This window comes from Pelophylax lessonae (assembly GCF_965119305.1).
Source record: "Pelophylax lessonae genome assembly, chromosome: 6".
NCBI lineage: Eukaryota > Metazoa > Chordata > Amphibia > Anura > Ranidae > Pelophylax > Pelophylax lessonae.
In genome coordinates this window covers 211,079,916-211,101,136 of record NC_138773.1, presented here as the reverse complement: position 1 = coordinate 211,101,136, position 21,221 = coordinate 211,079,916, and the positions used below count along the sequence as shown (strand labels likewise).

Sequence of the window (21,221 nt, the reverse complement as noted above, 5' to 3'; positions counted from 1 at the left end):
TATGGTTTATGTACCTACTTTAGCATAACCATTTTACATGATGGAAATTTTGCTACTATGTAAAGAATAAATAACGACAGAATCGGCCCTCTTTCCTTTAGGAGTACTAGTTCTTGCCAATTTAGGAGTAATACTACACTTTTGGAAGAAGAGAGGTGAGCATACTTACCTGTCTCGAAAGGGTTAATGCACGTCAAACGCCAAGAGTGTGGTTTGTGTTTGGCCTTCCTAATTTCTGCATTTAGTTTCTCTAATTTCTGCTCTGCGTACCTAGATCCCATCTAGATAAGGTACAAAGGCATTCAGGAAGCCATGGGGGTAGCTTGTGGTACATTCTTAACTAAGAAACAGCTGGTCATAGGGTGAAAGCAGAAAAAGGGAGGGGTGCATGGGGTGCTGAACTGTTTAGCTACTTTTAAGAATAACTTCTGGGAGATTAAGGCAAAGGGTCACTGAAATGAATTTATTTTGAACACTGAGGTTATGGTTTTCTGTACAAGACCACCAGTGCTTATGCAGTTCCAAAAGCAGATTGTAATCTGCTTCGATCACCATGTTCTACAAAGCTACAATGACTCTGCATAAAGCCTTGTCAGGTTACTTGTAGCTCCCAGGGGCTATAGGACTACAAGTTCCAGGGTGCCCTGCTAATAGCAGGGGCATCCTGGACAAGACGGGTAGGGTTGCATGATACCTAACCATATCATAGCTTATTTAGGGCCTGTACACAGTGAAGTGAGCAGTTTTCAAACACCTTGTCATTGTGGGTGAATTTACCAAAGAAATAGAGACTGTTCACAATCTCCCAATCATGTGCAAGGCTCTTGCTCCTTAGTAAAATCAACCTCTTTCTGTCTACAAATTTGAACAAAGAATATATATGTATATATGTATATATCTATATGTATATATCTATATCTATCTATATATATATATATATATATATATATATATATATATATATATATATATATATATATATATATATATATATATACATATCTCTATCTATCTATCTATCTATCTATCTATCTATCTATCTATCTATCTATCTATCTATCTATCTATACATATATATATATATATATATATATATATATATATATATTTATCTATGTTTATATCTATCTATCTATCTATCTATCTATCTATCTATCTATCGATCTATCTATATATATATATATATATATATATATATATATATATATATATATATATATATATATGTGTGTGTGTGTGTGTATTTTTTTTTTTTTTTCAGAAATACAGTATAATACATATACTCTTTTTCTTGCAATAACATTTCTGATTCTGTTTAGCTAGTTTATGATTTGCACTTCTCTAACATTATACAGATTTACAAGATTGTTGCAAGGTAGAATGGTATACACATATGTATTTTAACTATGTATTAAGCTGTTTGCCTGAAGTTATACTTCAATAAAGCAGCACAATGACAATAATAAGGTATTATGTGTAATACTAATAGTAACTAATTTGATTTACATTTACTAAAGCCAGGTTGGTAATAGATGACAATTGCATGTATTTGCATACTGTGCAAGCAATGTATGTATTTGCATACTGTGCAAGTAATGCATGTATTTACATATGTTGTGATTATTGCATGTATTTGTTTACCCTAAAATTATTGCACGTGTATGCATATTTAAAACTACAAAGGATGTGTTGAATTTCTGAAAAAAGTTTATTTATGACAAATATAGTTATTCAGTAATGTATTTGTCTTCAAGGCCTTAGAATGAAATGAAAATATAAACCACATTTTTTGTTTATGCCTTTTTTTCTGTTGTTATAAAAAGGGGTTTAAACGTTTGTTTGCTCCCTCGAGCAAATGATATGCTTAGAACTATTCTGATGACTTCACCAATCCAGTGACCATTTGAAAAACATATTTTTTAGTGAAAGGGCTTATTAGCGGATTGAGGTCCTCCGCAGATCTTAGGAATGATTCTCTATGTCACAGAGTTTGTATCAGTACTCGGCATTACATAAAAGCTGTGGTTTTGCTAGGGGGGAGGGATGTGTCAGGTCACCACTGGTCACTTGTATAACGGTAGAGATTTCTTTATGACTGTGCTCTGTTAAAAAATACCAGCGTGGCAGTATATGCACCAGGCCAGCTACTGCTGTGCCCAAGCCACTAGTTTTCCTAATGACAGGACTGGGGAAGTCCTTACGCACCAGTCAGGCTACATCTGTGTTTAAGTGCGGGCAGCAAGAGCAAAGCTTTATAATCAAAGGCTACACTTAACTGGCAATGACTTCCACTGCACAAATGACAGGGCTGTTATAATGGTGATGCTCCATTGTAATCTTTATTCTCAAGTATGCTGTTGACAGCTAAAAGGCAGCAGTTTGGCACCTCTAAAGATATTTACTTTGTGTTTTTTTAAACTTCTAATGTATCTAAACCAAGAAAGACTAGTGGCAACAACTTTCAATTGGAATATCTATACTGAAATTAATACAGTATGTTTACATTTGTTATGTCTCTTTCAGATTTTAAAAGGTTGATATTCTGAAAAATTCTGAAAACAAATTATATTATTATTTTGCCAGAACATCGGGCATTTTAGGGATATCCAAACCCAGGAACAAACATATTATAGCTTACCATGTGATGTAGTGGCTGCTTTTATTTTTCAGGCCTTGGGAATGGATCTCACCAGTACCATGCTTATTAGCCTGGGGTGACAACACTTGCTTACTTTATTTATATAACAGCAGAGTTGTCACCCTAATACAGGATAACAGAATACCCCTCCCTCTTCTCCATAACATGTAGGGGTGGTGTGTACCTCATAGCTGGATATCATGCTAATGGATAAAAGCGTAGCAGAGGCAGAGTAAATAGAATATCATCAAGTATATTTACCAGACCAATTGGAGCAAAAGAGTTCTTTGTTAGGCCCCTTTCACACATACGGTCCGTTCAGTTCATCAGTTCAGTCACGTCAAAATGTATCAGTTTTCCATCCGTTTTTCATCCATTTGTCATCCATTTTTCATCAGTTTTTCATCAGTTGTTATCCGTTTTTCATCCGTTTTTTGTCAGTTGTTATCTGTTTTTCATCCGTTGTCGTCCGTTTTTCATCCGTTGTCATCCGTTTATCGTCCGATCCGTTTTTTTGACGGATGAAAAATAGGGCATTCATCCGTTCAAAAAAACGGACATTGACGGAAGCGGATGAAAACGGATGTTAACTGATGATCATCCGTTGTCATCCGTTTTACATAGAGATACATTGATGTCCGTTTTTCATCCGTCAACGGATGGATGAAAAACAGACAAACGGACAGCATGTGTGAAAGGGGGCTTAGAGTTTGCATACCATTTAAAATTGTAGTAATATTACTTATAGCATTTTACCAGGTAGTAAATATTTAGCAAGTTTTAAATGAATGGCTATTTATAGGTGGAGAGATGCCAAACTCTCAAGTTGTGTTACATGCAAAAGTATATATTCAAACAATTTTTTTTAGAATTGTTACAAGAATGTGGGGCATTTCATATTTTTTTAGTATTTTGCTGGACATAAACAACCTACAGTTTTTTTTTTTTTTTAATGGACATTTATTTTAACAAGAAGTTAGTAGTTTGTGGGAATATTTGTTAATATTCTGTGTGTTAAAGTAGAAGGAAAGACCTTCCTATAGTTCACCCCCATCTTATAAAAAATATCACATCTGTATAGGTAAATAACATAAAAAATGTTCTTTCTACCTTTCCTTTCCACCTGTCACATTACGCTAAACATTTATTTTAATTTATGCTTTCCTCAAACATTTTATTTAGGCTTTTTTTCCCCACTTGAACTGCTAGGGGTGTCCATCACCTCTCTATTCTCATCATAACCGGAAAGAAAGAAGACGCATCAGCACATAGTGCCGATGGCCGGGCAGGATAGGGGAGAAGGGGTTTTACTTGGAACTCTGCTATATTAATTGCCCATAGACCAACAATAGTTAAGGGAAGTGCCGGTGAGCTGCCATATTCAGCTCAACAGGTAGAACAGGAGATAGCTAATTGTCTAGCTTAGACTACTGCTTCTAATCTAGACAATCAGCAATTCAAAAAATGCATATAAAAGTTTAAACAATTTGACATAGTAATCATAGGCAAATCACACTTTAATATTCTGATAATTAACCCTTAATCGGAGTGTAAAAAATATGTCCTTTTAAATATCAAATTGAAAATTAAATTTCACAATAAAATCCTTAAATAAATCCTTAATATAAATAGCCTTTTTAAAAATGTCTGTTGTCATTTACATTATGTAAAATTTTGAGGCACTGAACGTGGAGCTTGCACACATTGGGGTTGATTTATTAAACAAGTAGAGAGTTTTCCCTTTGGAGTGTAAATGTTAGATTTGCTTAGAAAATAAGAGGAATCTGCCTTCATTATACTCTTCTAGATATATGCATACAAAAAATTTGTTTTTTTAATTCATGTGCCTTGAACATGATCAACTTAGTGGACATGGCTTTACCTTATTCGCTATAGTAAACAAACATTTGCTGTGCTACGTTAAAATTTAATTCTCCTTTGGTAAATTATACCTTTATAGTTTGCCCATATATACTGTATGTATATCGAATTATGTGCCAGATCATTGTGATTTGAGAGACTCAGTGGGAAAATATTATCAGTTGCTGTAGGGCAACAAAGACCATCAAAGCACTTTAATATATTAGTCCAACATCTATCTGATAAGTTGTCAATTACAAAATGGCTGCCCCTTGGAGCACATTTCTAGTTGTTGCAGAATATGGGAGGTCAGCCTTGTTTGTAAGAATCAGAACACCTTCAATCCAGAGTAAGAATTTATAACATTCTATCCCAACACCATCTCCATTTCATAAAATCTTGTTGCAAGACAATTATTACCCTGTGTTGTATTATAATAATATACCAAATCTGCCATGAGCAACATATACAATATTAAAGGAAAAGTGGACCGCGGGCTGGATGAAATTGAACACATATTTCCATGTCTGACTTCCTACCATTTTGCACGCTTCTATTGATTTTTCCTGACACGCTCTTTTTATATTGAAGGACGTGCTTTTATTTTCTTCTTTCTGCAAGAACCCGCAAGGAGAAACAGTAACAAAAAAAAGAAAGCCAAAGTAATAATAAACCTGCCCGAAGTAAAAATGTAATGTAACACCTGTACTCAACAATTTCTCGTTGTAAATATATATATATACTTCTATTTAATAATATACAGACTCTCATGGGTGTTTGAGCTCTGTAGTTTCAGAAAGATAGTGATTAACTTGTCTCTTACATGGATTTTTCTGCGTTCTGTATTACAAAGCGGTTGATTGAAACAAAGTTTAATGCTGTTATCAAAATTCCAAAGCCAGTGTTTTAATTTTAAAGAAATCTTCTCAAATGAGGTGTTTGATTCAATGCGATCAGTTATTTATATACAGTATAGTGAACAAAGATAAGCTAAATTGGCATGTGCAAGGGGTGAAGCGCTCTCCTCCATCCAATCAATATTCACCCAGAATAGAAAAGCTAGACGATGGCCACATTTTGCAATCATATTATGATTCCCAAGCAGCCTTGAAGTTTAAAACTTGCAAGTTTGGCCATCTGCATGTATAGTCAGCGATGAGAAAGTTTAAACAGATTCTTCTGTTCCTCAACAGGCCAGTATGATCCAAATGTAGTAACGCAGTCTTGAAAAAGCAGAAATTGGCATGAGTCTTGGTCTTTACCCTCTGGTCTAAAACTGACTCTGAACAAAGAGTATAAACTAACATATATGGTATCATGCGATGAAAGCTCTAGGCTCAAGTTGAGATTAAAGTGGCAGAAAACCCAACAACAAAAATATTAAATGACATCATAATCAATTCTTAGCTGTGATGGCTGCATTTAGATTTCTTCTTCTTTTCTATTTTGCTTTTCGTTTATTTTCACTTGGTAATCCAGCTAGTAAGTTTGGTATTCTTCATCTTACTTTCAGCTGTCCATACAAACAAGCAGTTAGAGGGTTGATGTAAACCATTTAACATTACCAGGGAAGCTTACAGTTGTCAACTATTTTATTTATAAAAAAAAACATTTCCCCCAAAAATAACAAACTGTTTGCTGTAACAGTTATAAAGTGTTAGCTGGAGTTCATCTTCAATCTGTTAGCGAAGTCCATCTAAATCTTCTAGCCAATCTAACACTAACCTCTCCTCAGACTGACAATGTTGCTGTTTAAGGTTGTCTGCTGTACAATTTCATCCAGAATTCAGACACCCTAAGTGCCCTTTAAAACTGATCAGTGACATGAGAAACCCACTTTAGGTTTGTCATACATAAGGGCATCTGGTTACTAGTTTTGCAAGTGACCAGAACTCCCTTAGCATATCCATTTGACACACTGGGGTTGATTTACTAAAAGGGGAAAGTGCAAAATCTGGTGCAGGTCTGCATAGAAACCAATCAGCTTCCATGTTTTATTATCAAAGCTTAATTGAACCAGCTGAAGTTAGAAGCTAATTGGCTACCATGCACAGCTGCACCAGATTTTGCAATCTCCAGTTTTAGTAAATCAACACAATTTTTTATGTATCTACTGCTCAGAGCCTAGTGATGAGCTCAGTATTGGTTATGTTTCTAACCCCCCCCCCCCCCAAAGGAAAAAAAAGGATTAGGAACTGAGATTTTCTGGATTGTGTATGGCAAGCATTAATGGTGCCTGCATTGTTTATTCTTATTCATTTTATACAAAAGGTTCACATTAATAGAAATCCTTAACTTGAAATCTACAGCATATTGTTATACACTCAGGGATAATAAAGATATACAAGACAAAGGATACAGCTGTTTCCCTGTAGTGAATATTTATATTCCAACTATTATAATACCAATGACTGAATTTAAATGGTTGCTACATTGGGTGATATTGTATACCATTTTTAGGATAACTTAGGATCCTTAGGATGGGGCCACCATTGTAATTTTTTATACTGGGATAAGATAAGTGCTGAGGAAATTTGTTGATCATATAAACTCTATGATTCCATGATTCTAACTTCTAACTGGCATCTCATGGTTACAACCAACTTAATGCCAATTGTTTTCCTTGTGTTCCAGTTTCATTACATTTCCGTCAATGTTAAGCACAAAAGATTGCTTCTGATTATATATTAGTCAAAACAAGAGCAAAGTAATTATGTGGCTTTAGCCCCATTATCCAGTAAATAGTAATATTTTCTGGTTCCTATTCTTATTGAGGGTGGCATGTTTTACCAGACGACCACCATGACGTGTGTCACGGCAGACAAAATCTGTGGGGGGAATAACCATATATGATTGATGTCTGGCCAAAACCAAGTACAATTTAGGACTCACAAAACTAAAAGCTTTGGTTTTGCTGGACACGCACATTCCTGGTCACCTGAACAGCACACATCTCTTCATCCATCTGAAACAATAAGAATATTTTTCAGAAGGCTTGTGTCAGTAACCCCTTCAAGCTTCCTATTAATTCCTTGTCTGATAGAAAAATACCACTAAACTAGTGCTTATTATATGTAATCCAGATCACTGGCATAATGATACAGTACATTATATACTTTCCTAAACTCGTTCATTCAATATCTCACTTCCTTCCCTCCAGGCAGTGACTATTATATTTTACACATGGGTCCCAGCTGCTTTCCATTCTCCCCTTCAAAACATATTTAAGCACACAGAGATTGAAGGCGAGACGCTTTATCTAATGTAGTCAACTTTTAGCAAACAAGCCGATACTCTTTCCTACTCACATGTTTTATTAATAGTGGTTGATTATATCAGGGAATGAGTACAAGACTTCACTGGCAAGTAGGTTTTCATGCGCTGTGCTCCTCAGGAATGCCTTCGTGCTAGACTCCTAAAGAAACAGAAGTTAGGGACTGAGCAATTAGACTGCATGAGGTGTTTCTATGAAGGGTGCTCTTGTGCGCTGTAAGGTGAATGTATATACCTTTATATTTAGAAAGAAAAAGAAAGGTTAAATTAAATGGGTAAATAAGTACCACATATAATATGTACCTTAGTGGGAGCATACCATGGCATGGATAGGAACCCCAGGTACTCAGTAGTCCTGGTATAGGTTGGATGCATTATAAATTATCCTGGTAGCAAAACATATAGCTAGCAAATTTAGGTGGAAAATATACACACAGGAAATTCTATGCCATGAAAACAATTTGTATGCTGTAGTATTGATCAGGGTATTAAAACTGTATTAAAAATGAAATTCATCGTTTTTATCTATCAATTGACAACCTATAAAGTGCATAAACAGAAAAAAAAAATTAAATCATTATTTGATGAGTCCACCATTTAAAACATCATCATCAGTTCTCCCAGGTACACTTGCACGCAGTTAAGAATTTTGGATGCATATAGCCCAAAACATGTGATAATAATTAAAAGGATAACATGTAGGTTAAAACACAATCATTAAATTAAACAGAATCAGCTGTGTGGGAAGAATGAAACTGGGTGAGGAAAATACATGCTATACTAACAAGATGAGTTTGCTGAAGACAGTTCGGAGGAAAAAGGCTTACACAATGGCAGGACTGAGCACAGCAACAAGGCACAGGGTGGTCTTACTGCATTAACAAGCCCCCTCACAGGCAAAATTTTCAAGAAAAACAGGTGTTTCCAGATGTGCTGTCCATGTTTTTCTGACAGAAGCTTTGTTGAGTACCAAAAATGCAGTGCTAAGACAAGATGAAAGACATAACATGCTGACTTCCCTTCACAATCAAAAGATGTTCAGTGGCACCATCAACTCAGACCTGGCAGAAACCAGTAAGACCCTATAAAACCTTTTATAGGAGAAGTCTGGTCAGAGGTGGTCTTTTTGGAAAATCCCTACTGTCTACATGGAAATAAGGCAAAGTGACAGATCTATGCAAGAAAACACAGGACACGGTCTGCAGAAAAACAGCAGCATGTGTTTTGGGCAGATTACGGTAGTCCAAATGTGAAATATTTGGCTGTAAGAGAAGACAGTTTGTTTAACAAAGACCTGGAGGGCAGGACATGAATGTGTGTTTGCAGGCAACAGGAAAGGTGGAGGTTCCTTGCAAGTGTGGGGCTGCATTTCTGCACATGATGTTGGGGATTTGGTTAAAAATAATGGCATCTTCAGAGCTAACAAATGTAGGCAGCTGTTTATCCACCATGCAATGCCATGAGGCAGGCATCTGATTGATCCCAGATTCATTCTGCAGCAGGACACTGACTTCAAATATACAGCTAAAGTCATAAACTTTCTTAAGCAGGAAGTAAAACATGGAGTCCTGGAAGAAATGGTATGGTCCCTACAGAGTTCTGATACACTTCACTGAAACACATCATTGTGTTTATCTGGGAATACAGAAAGCAACTGAGCCTAAATTTATGGAAGAATCTAGTAAATTGTTTGACCAATCTACCTGGCAAGTGCCATAAAAACTGTTTGCAAATGTACCTAACAGAATTGATGCTGCTGTACAGTTAAGGCAAAGAGTGGACATGCTAAATACACAAATGAAAAATGTGTATGACAGCTGTTTTACTTGCCAAAGGATTTGTATTTCTGTCCACCCAGTCCTGGGATTTACCACCCTACCCTTTAAAGGGGCATTGAAAGGAGAAGCAGTACACTGATGAGGTCCTCTTTCTGTCACTGATTCTTCCTATCCGCAAGCCCCTTGTACTATATCACACCTGATTGGCTCTTTGTGCTGCTTCTCCCTTTCCCTGTCTGAGCATTCTGTACAAACTGTACAGTAGACTACAGGAGACTATTGTACAGTTAAATATAGGTATGTACACTGTTTACATTTGAAAAATGATAGCTACTTTATCCTCCATTGAGAGACACAGGGACATAGACAATCATAGCTGTGTGGGTATATGCAGCTGCCTTCAGGAAGTGGACACTGGTAAACAGAACAACTGTTGAAGGCCATCCCACTACAACCTCACTCCTTACAATCATGCCTCAGTATTTTACTAGTGCCCTGGGATATTGAACACCTTTCCTCTGCTGAGGAAAACTGTGTATATTTTTACTATTTTTTCTCTTCTGTCGACATTCTCAGTACATTGTGGATGTTTTTGCTCCTCGGTAAAAACTTTTATTAAGCTGCTTGAGCTGGTCTCTACACAGTAGATATCTGGATCATCTAATCCACATGTGTCAAACACAAGGCCCGCGGGCCGAAACCTGCCCTCCAGGTCATTTCATGTTGCCCTCGTACCTCTCCTGCAGCTGCAGGAGAGCTCCAGCCCTCCTCCAGACCCTGTGCTTTCTGCTTTCCAGCACTGCCTCTAGCTTCTTCCCAGAAGAAGCACAAGTTAAGGGTGGTGCACTGTAATTTAAGGGAGGGTAGGGGACTCAACTTCTAATGGTGGGGAGGCTTCTGACGTCTTATGGAAGGGTAGGGGATGCTCTGAACATCTAGTCTTACAGATACAACCACCCTTTTGAGGGCAATCATATTGCTGGTGCAGCCCTTGATTAAATTGAGTTTGACACCCCTGATCTAATCCATAGCACTGCCATGGAGGTTGTACCTTGACCCCACTGGGCTCTCCCCAGTTGCAGAGTGTTGCCTAAGCTTTAGAGCAGTGGTATATACGGTCCATTAGCCAAAAGAGCTCTCTCATTATTTAGAGCACAGGCACTATGTCGGATATACCTAGTCTTCAAAGACCTTTCCTGTATCTTCCTTTCTGAGAAAACGTCCTGTGTAAAGACTGGGAGTTTACTATGCTATCATGGCTTCCTCCTAATCATAGGAAGAAGCATTTTCACCTGGATAGGGAATTCCATAACAATTGGTCCCTACCATTTTTGGACTCTCCAATGTGCCACCCCAATGGACATCTTTTTGCGTTAGTGGATAATGTCTATACATTTAGGGAATTCACTAATGTTCCGTTAGAGACCTTTTTTAAGTCCTGGTTTAAGCTAGCTGGAACAACTCTCTGCCATTTTCTTTAATTTTTGAAACCATGTCTGAACGGATCCCATCTTTTAATAAGATTCTTTCACCTCAGCTTGTCATACACAAGTTTTATAGCTTCTTTTACCTATGCATGAGGCCCTTCAAGTAAGTGTCAGGCAGGGTAGCTACATCTGTACATATGCGCAGGGCACTGTTGCTAGATGCTTGAAGCATAGATGATACTTTAAAACAACATCTAATTGACTTGCCCTTTTAGCAACGATATCTATTTGGTGATACTCTTAACAGTGGTATGACCAAATGTACTGATTCTCATTATGGGCGTCCACATCACCCTAGAAGGTGTGCTGTGGACATAGCAGAATTTTGCCCTAAAGCTGGTACAGCTACACTACCTTATAGATGATGAACACCTTTCTTCCATGTGGACTGTTTACCTGCACTTTTACTTTAATATTTCAATTTTTTTCTATATTTTCTGTATTCCTGTACTCCAGTATACATACTTCTGAATTATGCAGGCTGCCATTACCCTAGGACTTCATCCTCTTATGTTAGCTGAAGTCTGGCTTGGGGTATACATATCCTTTTTTTTACTACAGAGTCCATGTGATCTTAGGATTACTACACACTAGTGGTGCTTATATCTTCTAAAACCTCTAAAAATAAATCTTTTTGACCTATTTGGTCAATAAATATCACCTGACTTGAACTTTCAGAATTAACAGGACTGACTGACTCCTAGTTTCCCCATCTTGAAATACTTCATAGATTCTCACTGAGATGTATCAGTGCACTACTGTAAAAGATGGAAGAAAATGAGGGGTGAATAAACAAATAATAATATGAACATTAATAAATGATATCAATATTATTATTCCTCTCCCACTTCTCACCGTTTGTTAGGGTAGGTCAGCAATGCAATACACATCCAAAACTGTAGATGAAAAAGATTAGAATTAAAATGAACAGCCTAGCTACTTGTAAGGAAATTGGATAAAACAATACTCTATATTTATATACTATAAAAATTACAGGCAAAGATTAACAGCAATACTAAGAAAATATTGCACTAATATTTCACCTTATAAGATACTTGAAGGTAGGGACCGATGAGAATGTGCAATATACTGTATATATGAGGCGCTACCTAAATTGATCGTGCAATATACGTACCTGTAATAAATAAATAAATAATTACAGAACTAAGTGAAATATAACTCACAGGCACATATTCAATATAACTCACAGGCACATATTCAGAACAACAATACCAAATCAAGCATCATAAACTGGGTAGATTCCCCACCCACAAGCTTATCCAATATTACCACTCTCCACTGTCATGCCCCCCCCCCCAGTCAAAGTCTCCCCCTTGTGCCCTCTCAGGCTTTGTTATACAAATTCCTTCCAGTCACTATCATTGTGGAATCTCTGTTTGGTCCAAGTGGCACAATCAAATCTTTCTGATGAAAGGGTTTGAATGGAACTAAACCCGCTCCGATGTGATGATGCTTCCCTACTCGTTAATAACTCTGGTTGCTATTTGGTGACTTGATGTCTAGAGCAGGGGTCTCCAAACTATGGCCCTCCAGTTGTTTAGGAACTACTATTCCCATCATGCCTAGTCATGTCTATGAATGACAGAGTTTTACAATGCCTCATGGGACGTGTAGTACTGCAATGGCTGGAGGGCCATAATTTGGAGATCCCTGCGCTAGAGCATGTACTGAAAACCTCCAAGTTCATTAAGCCTATCTCATGACATAAAGAAGTGAGCCGACTTAGCATACCAAAGCCACAACCCTTAAAGACGCATAGTCTGGTAACTGGCAACCACCTATACATCAGCCCTAAATAAAAATGGGTAATCTTAATTACAAAACATATCATTTAGCTTTAGTATGATATGAAGGCACACAGGATTTTGTTCTCTGAGAAACAGGAAACAATCTTGACAAACTTGGAAAAACAAACTAGTCCCATATCTTAATAGTCCCATGGAAATATTTTAATTGCATACATTCCCTACACATGTATATTTTATTGGGCAATGTAATTTCTTACAAAGTTTCCCGTTATACTAAGTGTCATCTCCTCTCTTGTGTATTATAAACACTATCTCATTCTCTCCCTGAGTGATTATTAGATTTATGGCAATTCTGTTAACATTAGCCTACATCCCTCATCAATACTTGTTTGTTTCTTATTCTGAGTTGCAGACTCAGGATTCTGGAGTAAGCACAGTTGGTAGCCTTGTTTTAACAGATTTCATTTTCTTAAACTGGTTTCTGGATGGGATGGAAATTCTTCTCTCCCTTCCACTTCAACTAGAAACCTTTTCTATCTGGACATATAAGTTTGACTTTACATTGGCCCCCTTGCACTTCAATAAAGTGTACATGACCCTTCTTCTAGAAGCATTCTAAGACTTCATCTCTCACTATTGAAGTGTATTTCCTTATGCCAGATGACATTATCAGTCTCCTAGCATATACACTATGCCAAGCAGGACTCAAACTCTTGTTAGAGGATCCATGCATCTGAACTTCCCTCCCCATAATGTGCAGCTTCTGTTTTCTAATACTGATTCCTTTGCTTCACACATCACTCTATTTCTTAAACTGAGAGTTCCCCTTTCTTGTAACCCGTTTGTCCAAAGGTCCTCATGGGATGTATTTATTAGCTAAAGATCCTCCTTTCTTCATTATAGCAGTCTATGTGTCAGCTCAGTCTTCCTCTCCCACATTTAACCCTTTAAAATACCTGCTAAGCAAATTGAGGTATGATGGCTAGGGGTGAGATTATAGTGGGCTGGGCTTCAACATTTTTTATGTTTACCAGTGTCCACCTCCTACAGGGAGCTTCACACAAACCGTACATGTATCATATATTACTGTTTTTCCCTGTGTCCCTCAATAGACTGCAAGAATTTTTTTTATACGGTAAGTAAAAAATTTTTATTTTAGTGATGTCATATTAATTACAGAGCTGCATTATTTGTTGCCTGATATATCTGCCTGCAGTTCAGTTCTAACATTAAAAACCGTCTATGTACTAACCATCTTTACCCCAGCTTTTTACTTACCCCTGTAGCACAGCAGCTAGGTTTTTGTCTCTGCCTCCAGCCTGTGATTATACTGTAAAAAAAGATTTCCATTGCTTTAAATGAATGTTGCATCTGTATATATTTTATTAACTAAAACAGATCGTGACTTAACTGTATTTCAGGTTTCCTTTACGAAAATATAATGGTGCTGCCAGTATCAAAAATATTCTCAGGTTCATGCACTGGACATACTACACAATGATTCACACATCTTATTGTTTCTATAAAAGTTGAATTACTTATTGATTCCGTTGTTACAATAAATGTATTTCTTTCATCAGGTACTTTTAGGACAACAAGCCCAGCCAGCCAAAGAGACCTCTCCTCCACGAGAAGAGGCACCACCTGTCCCACCATCATCAGAAGACAGCTGCACCAAAAAGCCAAGATCTCGTACCAAAATTTCACTTGAAGCTCTGGGAATCTTACAGAGTTTCATCCATGATGTGGGTCTATACCCAGACCAAGAGGCCATCCACACTTTATCTGCTCAGCTGGATCTCCCTAAACACACCATCATCAAGTTTTTTCAAAACCAGCGTTACCATGTCAAACACCATGGCATCCTGAAAGAGCACCTGGGTATAGCAGTAGATGTGGCAGAGTACAAAGACGAGGAGCTCTTGACAGAATCAGAGGAGAACGACAGTGAAGGAAGCATGGAGGAGATGTATAATGTAGAACATAGTGAAGAAAATAGTGGAAACACTAAACCTTCTCTGTCTGAGGTGGATCAGAGATAATAAAACTTACCATCTCACATAAAAACATGTCAGCAATACATACGTGCAAGAAAAATGACTTTTATTACTTGTAATGTCCTATCTCTGCAGCAAGTAGAGTGAATGGAACAATTAGATTTTTGTATTGCTATCTTGGAAACTTGCCTTGACACTTGAGTGTATAAATGATCTGACTGGAAGCAAACTAGTTAAAACTATATCTTCAATCATCTTGCACTTACAGTGGTGATTCAAGCAAATTACGGGACCTCAAGATTGATAAAATCAATGAAGGAGAAGTATTTATATGTTTAAGTACACATACACATGTGTATATGCATTGATATATATATATATATATATATATATATATATATATATATATATATATATATATATATATATATCTACTGATATCACATGGGAAGCAAACATTTCATTCTCAACATATAGACTGTGAAATGAATTCCATACAGAAAAAGACTGGGCTTCATATTAAAACCACTCTCCAATGAGATGCGTTTGATTTTCTTCTAGACGGACTGCCTGCTCTCATAGAGTGGTTAAAGGATTTTTTCATGTTCTCATTATTTTTTTGTGTTTATTCTTGATTTATGTTTTTTTTTTTTTCTTAGTCTCTGCTTTTGTTCAGGCCGCATGGTGGATAACTTTTATTTAAAGATATGTGTTTTCAGAGTAAAATACAAAAAAATGCAATAAAAATATATAATATAGATGCATCAAAAGGTCATTTAATGTTTAAGGACAAGTGTTTTAATCTGTAAGCAACAAGGTGGGAATTTATTGTTATTTTGTTCATGATGTGATGAAGTACATAGTAAAATGTTGCTATATTTTATCTGTATATTTATCCTTTATTTTCACATACAACGTCATATCCTAAGACTAGAGTAATTATTTGATTGTAAATTGAAAGCTATGTACTGACTTTGCATTGCAGATGAACACATTGAGAATTGGCAGTGCCCAAATATTAATGCCGATGTAATCATTTAAAAAAAAGCCTCTAAAGCCAATCCCATACTAGCAATCCTGTCATTGCCAGCAATAGGATCACTAAAATGTGCAGGGAAAGCACTGGATGAGAAAGATGTTGCTCCCTTGGTGATGCAAGTGCTCCAGAAAGTAGGGATCCAGTCATATAGAGATGCTTCTTTCATCCAGCTGGTGTGGAAGCAACAACTAATAGTTGGCATGTGTTACACTTCCCTGCTGTGTCCTGCATAGCAGGTCTGTCACTGGTTGTTTTCACCATCAACAGGTCTCATGTGTTCAAAGGGTCTGAGTTAGCTGTTTCTTACAAGGCAAGAAGACGATACATTTTTCTTTTGTCCAAATGATCCCCATAGTGGGTATACCCTTAATGTACACTATATACAGTACCGCAAAATGACGGGCATTTACAGCTTGGTAAATGGCAAATGTGGAAAACATATTTTCTAAAATTGTATACTTGCCCTAGTTGCTTTTTTAAAAATCATTCTAGATCTTTTGGAGAAGTGGTCTCCAAACTGCGGCCAGAAGGCTGGATGCGGCCCATACTTGCTTTTATTGGGCCCTTGGGGCACTATTTCATCCACTGATTCCAACAATGGGTCATCATTTCAGAAGGTACTGAAACCAATGAAGGGCAAACTTCCTCCTACTAATACCAATGATGGGGCATAATTTCTGCCAATGACATCAACAATGGGGCTTCATTTCTGCCAATGACACCAACAATGGGCCCCAATGATGGGGTACTATTCCTCCCAGTGACATCAATGATAGGGCGCAATTCCTCCCACTGACACCAATGATGAGGCACAATTACTCCCACTAAAAAATGATAGAGCACTATTCCTCCCACTGACCTTTTCTACTCCCAGTGGCTACAGTCCAGTCCCCTTAAAGTCTGATAGACAGTTAACGTGGCCTTTTGTTGAGAACGTTTGGAGACCCCTGCTTTAGAGTCACACTAGATATTATTTACTTTTTTTCATTAATTGAAAGCCAAAAAACTTTGTGATGCCTTGTAGAGTTCATAGAACCATTAACAGTACTCACAACCCATTCTAACCACACTCATAAAGGCTCACACACAAGGTCCAGTTTTAGGGTCCATGCACACTAGGAGCAGAAAAAAGCAGCATGAAAAATGCTCATAGTGGCTCATATTGTGCAAGAGATTAGAGGAGTGTGTGGGAATTTGCTTTTAAAACTTTTTTTTCAAAAACAATCCCCTCTTCTCATGTGTCATTGTATACTTGAAAACACCAAATGCTCCTAAATGGCACGTTTATGCATGTTTAGGCGTGTTTATGAGCATTATGCTTTTTTTTTTTTCTGCCCGAAAGCTCCTCTCAAAAACTGATTCTGAAGGATTTTTTTCTGCCTATAAACGCTCCTCTGAGAATATGCCTGTACACTCCCTAATGTGCATGTACACATAAAAGAAACGTATGCAGATAGAAATATGGAGGCCGTCTTTGCTATCCTCATTCTGAAATTGGTAATCAGCTGGTTGTTTTCTAATGGCTTCAGTACTTTTGAATCACTGACTTAAAACAAATACGTAACTTAAGGGTTCTGATTTCCCTTGCTGCAATCTTGTTCCAGGTCAGTCAACTTTTCAGAAGGCAAGCAATGACGACCTACATATTTGCCCCAGTATAGGATTTTTTTAAAAAAAGTTTTTGAATTGTGGGAGAAATATTAAGCCAATTCACACAAGAAGATGATAGCCATGCCTTGTGGTTTGCCTAAAGTGATTGTAAAGTCAGAAGGTTTTTTTGTCTTAATGCATTCTATGCATTAGGGAAAAAAGCCTTCTGTGTGCAGCAGCCCCTTCTTAGCCCCCTAATATTTACTTGAGCCCATCTTTATCCAGTGATGTTGCAGGAGTTTCCCAGCTGCCTGAGACTGTCCCTTTTTGTTGGCTAAGACGGCACTTGGCTCCCACTGCTGTCAATCAAATTCAGTAAGCCAATGAGGAGAGAGAGGAGGCGGGGCCGGGTTGTGGCTCCATGTCTAAATGGACACAGGGAGCTGCGGCTGGGCTCGGGTGCCCCCATAGCAAGCTTCTTGCTGTGGGGGCACTCAACAAGAGGGAGGAGCCAGGAGCACCGTTGAGGGACCCGAGAAGAGGAGGATCCAGGACACTCTGTGCAAAACTACTGAACAGGGCAGGTAAGTATACACATGTTTGTTTTTTTTACAAATTCTATGCTGCAAGGCCACTTTCCCAACCACTACACTTCAAGCATAGCTTTGGTTTAAGAGCCCTTTCTCACTGAGGCGCTTAAAAACTCTGAGCGCTTTTGCATCGCTTTTCAGGCGTTTTTTTTTAGATATAGGACTCAAGAACTGCTACAAGAACCATTTTGAGGCACTTTTGACGCACTTTTCGGGGGCTTTTGAGGCTCTTCCCATTCATTTTAATGGAGAGGGGCAATTTTTAGGTGCTTTTTTTAGCGCTCCAAACATGTTCCAAAGATGCTGCTTGCAGGATTTTTTTCACTGTCCCGCCAGCGCACACGCATTTATTGATTTTAATGGGAATAGGTTTTTGTGAGCTTTTCAGGTGCTTCTTTTTAGTGCCAAAGCGTTTAAAAAGCGCCTTATTGTGAAAGGGCTCTTAAAGATAACCTGAAATTCAGGAATTAAAATGTAACATTTTGCAGAGAAGAGGAGGATCCAGCCCACTCTGTGCAAAACTACTGAACAGGGCAGGTGAGTATACACATGTTTGTTTTTTTTACAAATTCTATGCTGCAAGGCCACTTTCCCAACCACTACACTTCAAGCATAGCTTTGGTTTAAGAGCCCTTTCACACCGAGGCGCTTAAAAACTGCCCAAAAAACTCTGAGCACTTTTGCATCGCTTTTTTTAGGTGTTTTTTTTTATAGATATGGGACTCAAGAACTGCTACAAGAACCATTTTGAGGCACTTTTGAGACACTTTTCGGGCGCTTTTGAGGCTCTTCCTATTCATTTTAATGGAGAGGGGCAATTTTTTAGGCGCTTTTTTTAGCGCTCCAAACATGTTCCATAGATGCTGCTTGCAGGATTTATTTCACTGTCCAGCTGAGCCAGCGCTCAAGCATTTATTGATTTTAATGGGAATAGGTTTTTGTGAGCTTTTCAGGTGCTTCTTTTTAGTGCCAAAGCACTTAAAAAGCGCCTGATTGTGAAAGGGCTCTTAAAGATAACCTGAAATTCAGGAATCAAAATGTAACATTTTGCAGCTTAACAGTCTTTAGGTGTGTTAAAAAGCATTAGTTGTTTTTTTTACTTCATGTTTATTTGGTGATTATACCAGTATCACACTTCCTGTCTTGGGGTGACAACTCCAGTGTATCTAATGAAGAGTAGCTTTGTCCCTCTAGGATTGCAAGTGTGTTAGGACTACAGAATAGATCCCCCTAATCTCATCTCAGTAACATGGGGGAGGCATTATTTATTCCACAGAGAGAACTGGGAACAACGCTTAATGATAACAGTGCAGCAGAGGCCGGAAGTTATAGCAACAGATTTCTGGCAAGATCAACGGATCTATTTTTGTTGTCATCAAATAAATATAACAAAACTCTTTCAATGGTATGTTTAACAGACAAAAAGGGATTTAGGCAACTAAGATTTTTTTTAAGTAGTTTTTCATGTCTTCACAATTAGGGCAATCAAATTTAAAAGTGCAACTTTAAATTATCAACTTTATTACAGCTGTCGTTTGCCCCTTTTTTTTTTTGTGCTTCTCAGGCAATCACATGATACATTTAGCTACACCAATTTGATTAGTCAATAGATTTGTCTCATAAAAACTACCATGGTCAAGGTGAGGCAGCTGAAAATACAATGGAGCCATTCTGTCTTCTCTCCTAGACCTAGGGCAATATGAAGGACGGCTGTAGATTCAGCCTTATCAAGCAATACTTTGACAATTAGGAACTGTCCCAGGAGTAAAGGAGACATAGTTGAGCCTTCCCTTTTAGGGTGCTCAAATCTCACTATAGTGGCATCACAATGCCAGTAATGTCACAGCAAATGATAAAGTTAGGGTGTTAGTTAAAGTGTCACTAAACCTACATCATAAAAAACTGTCAATAACTGCTGTATTGCATGCTGTTTATACTCATTCAGTCACTATGAGATTTGTTTCTGTATTCTGCAAAAAACCTGGTTGATCCTGCTTCTCTCTATCTCCATGTTCTGTTCGTGTCCTCAATTCAGCTAGGGATTTTGCAGCTGTGGTGGCAACTCTGCACATTCTCAGTCTTCAGTGAGTTTCTATGCTGATCATTTCCTCCCTATCACATCTGAGCAGCCCATTATGACTATAGAGTCACACATATAGGCGTATACACAGTGCTAAATGACAGCCCACTTTGCTCCCTTCTCCTCCATGCCCACTAACCAGCTAAACACAATGGCGGCGGGAAATTACATGTAGATTAATGGAGGCTTCAACTTCCTCCCATTCTAAGACACAGGCTGGAGGGGCGTGACACAGCCTGTGACTGACAGAAATCCGCCAACACCATGTTATTGCCAAAAAATAATAAATATTTGATTTCAAATATATAAAACAGTTTATTGATATTGTTATTTATTTTTACTCTGTATTTCAAAGCCTGTGACCAGTAGCAGAGGATTAGAAGCTCCTCCTGCTTATTTTTTCCTGCAGACAGGCTGGGAAAGATCTGAGTTATGTGACAGCTGTATATAAGTTATGAAAAAGGTACTAAGATTTTTTTTTTTTTTTTTTATTAAAATAATTACAGTGCCATCATCCACATACAGAAATAGAAGGGGCAATGTAAATTATACAGTGTGTGTTTCGTATCACTTTAATGCAAAGCTGGTGCCAGTGATGAGAGATGGAGCATATCACAGAGCAGGGAAGGATGGAGAGTTATGTGTAGCCTAAGCCCTGGTTCACACCGGTGTGACTTGCCATGCAACTTGACAGTTCAAAGTCCCATTCCATATGTAGCAATGGAACCCTTCAAATCTTTGAGACTCAAGTCGCAGTGACTTTGAAAAAGGTTTCTGCACTATTTATGTGCGACTTACATTGAGCCGCACATGAAATCTCACTGATAGTTGGCTTTGAAGTCGTGATAAAGGAGCATGACTTCAAAGCAGCACTGGTGTGATCCAGGGCTAAAAAGGCAGAACTTTGGTATCAAATGGCCATAGCAATGCATAGTCAATGTAATTGGGTGTACCTATGTATGATTCAAAGTTGAAGGAATAAGAAGAGCAAAAAAAAAAAAATTTTGCACCAACCCATAGGAGACCTTGAGATCAGGATCGACAGACTGGAAAGAAGGTGGACCAGAAAGTAGAATATCAAGTATAGAGAAAAAATAATTTAGGTAATAGAATTTTAAAG

At 37.7% G+C, this 21,221-nt stretch overlaps 1 protein-coding gene across 4 annotated transcripts in view; it reads left to right on the top strand.

Annotated features, from left to right (window-relative positions):
• SATB2 (SATB homeobox 2) overlaps window positions 1–15,147 on the top strand; it is a 289,250-nt gene extending 274,103 nt beyond the window's left edge. For all 4 annotated transcript variants that reach the window (XM_082261098.1, XM_082261096.1, XM_082261097.1 and 1 more), the window contains one exon: window positions 14,386–15,147. In XM_082261098.1, coding sequence (XP_082117224.1) covers window positions 14,386–14,847 — 462 coding nt within the window. In that variant the 3' untranslated portion in view covers window positions 14,848–15,147. The remainder of the gene's footprint in view (window positions 1–14,385) is intronic.
• The last annotated feature ends 6,074 nt before the right edge of the window (window positions 15,148–21,221 follow it).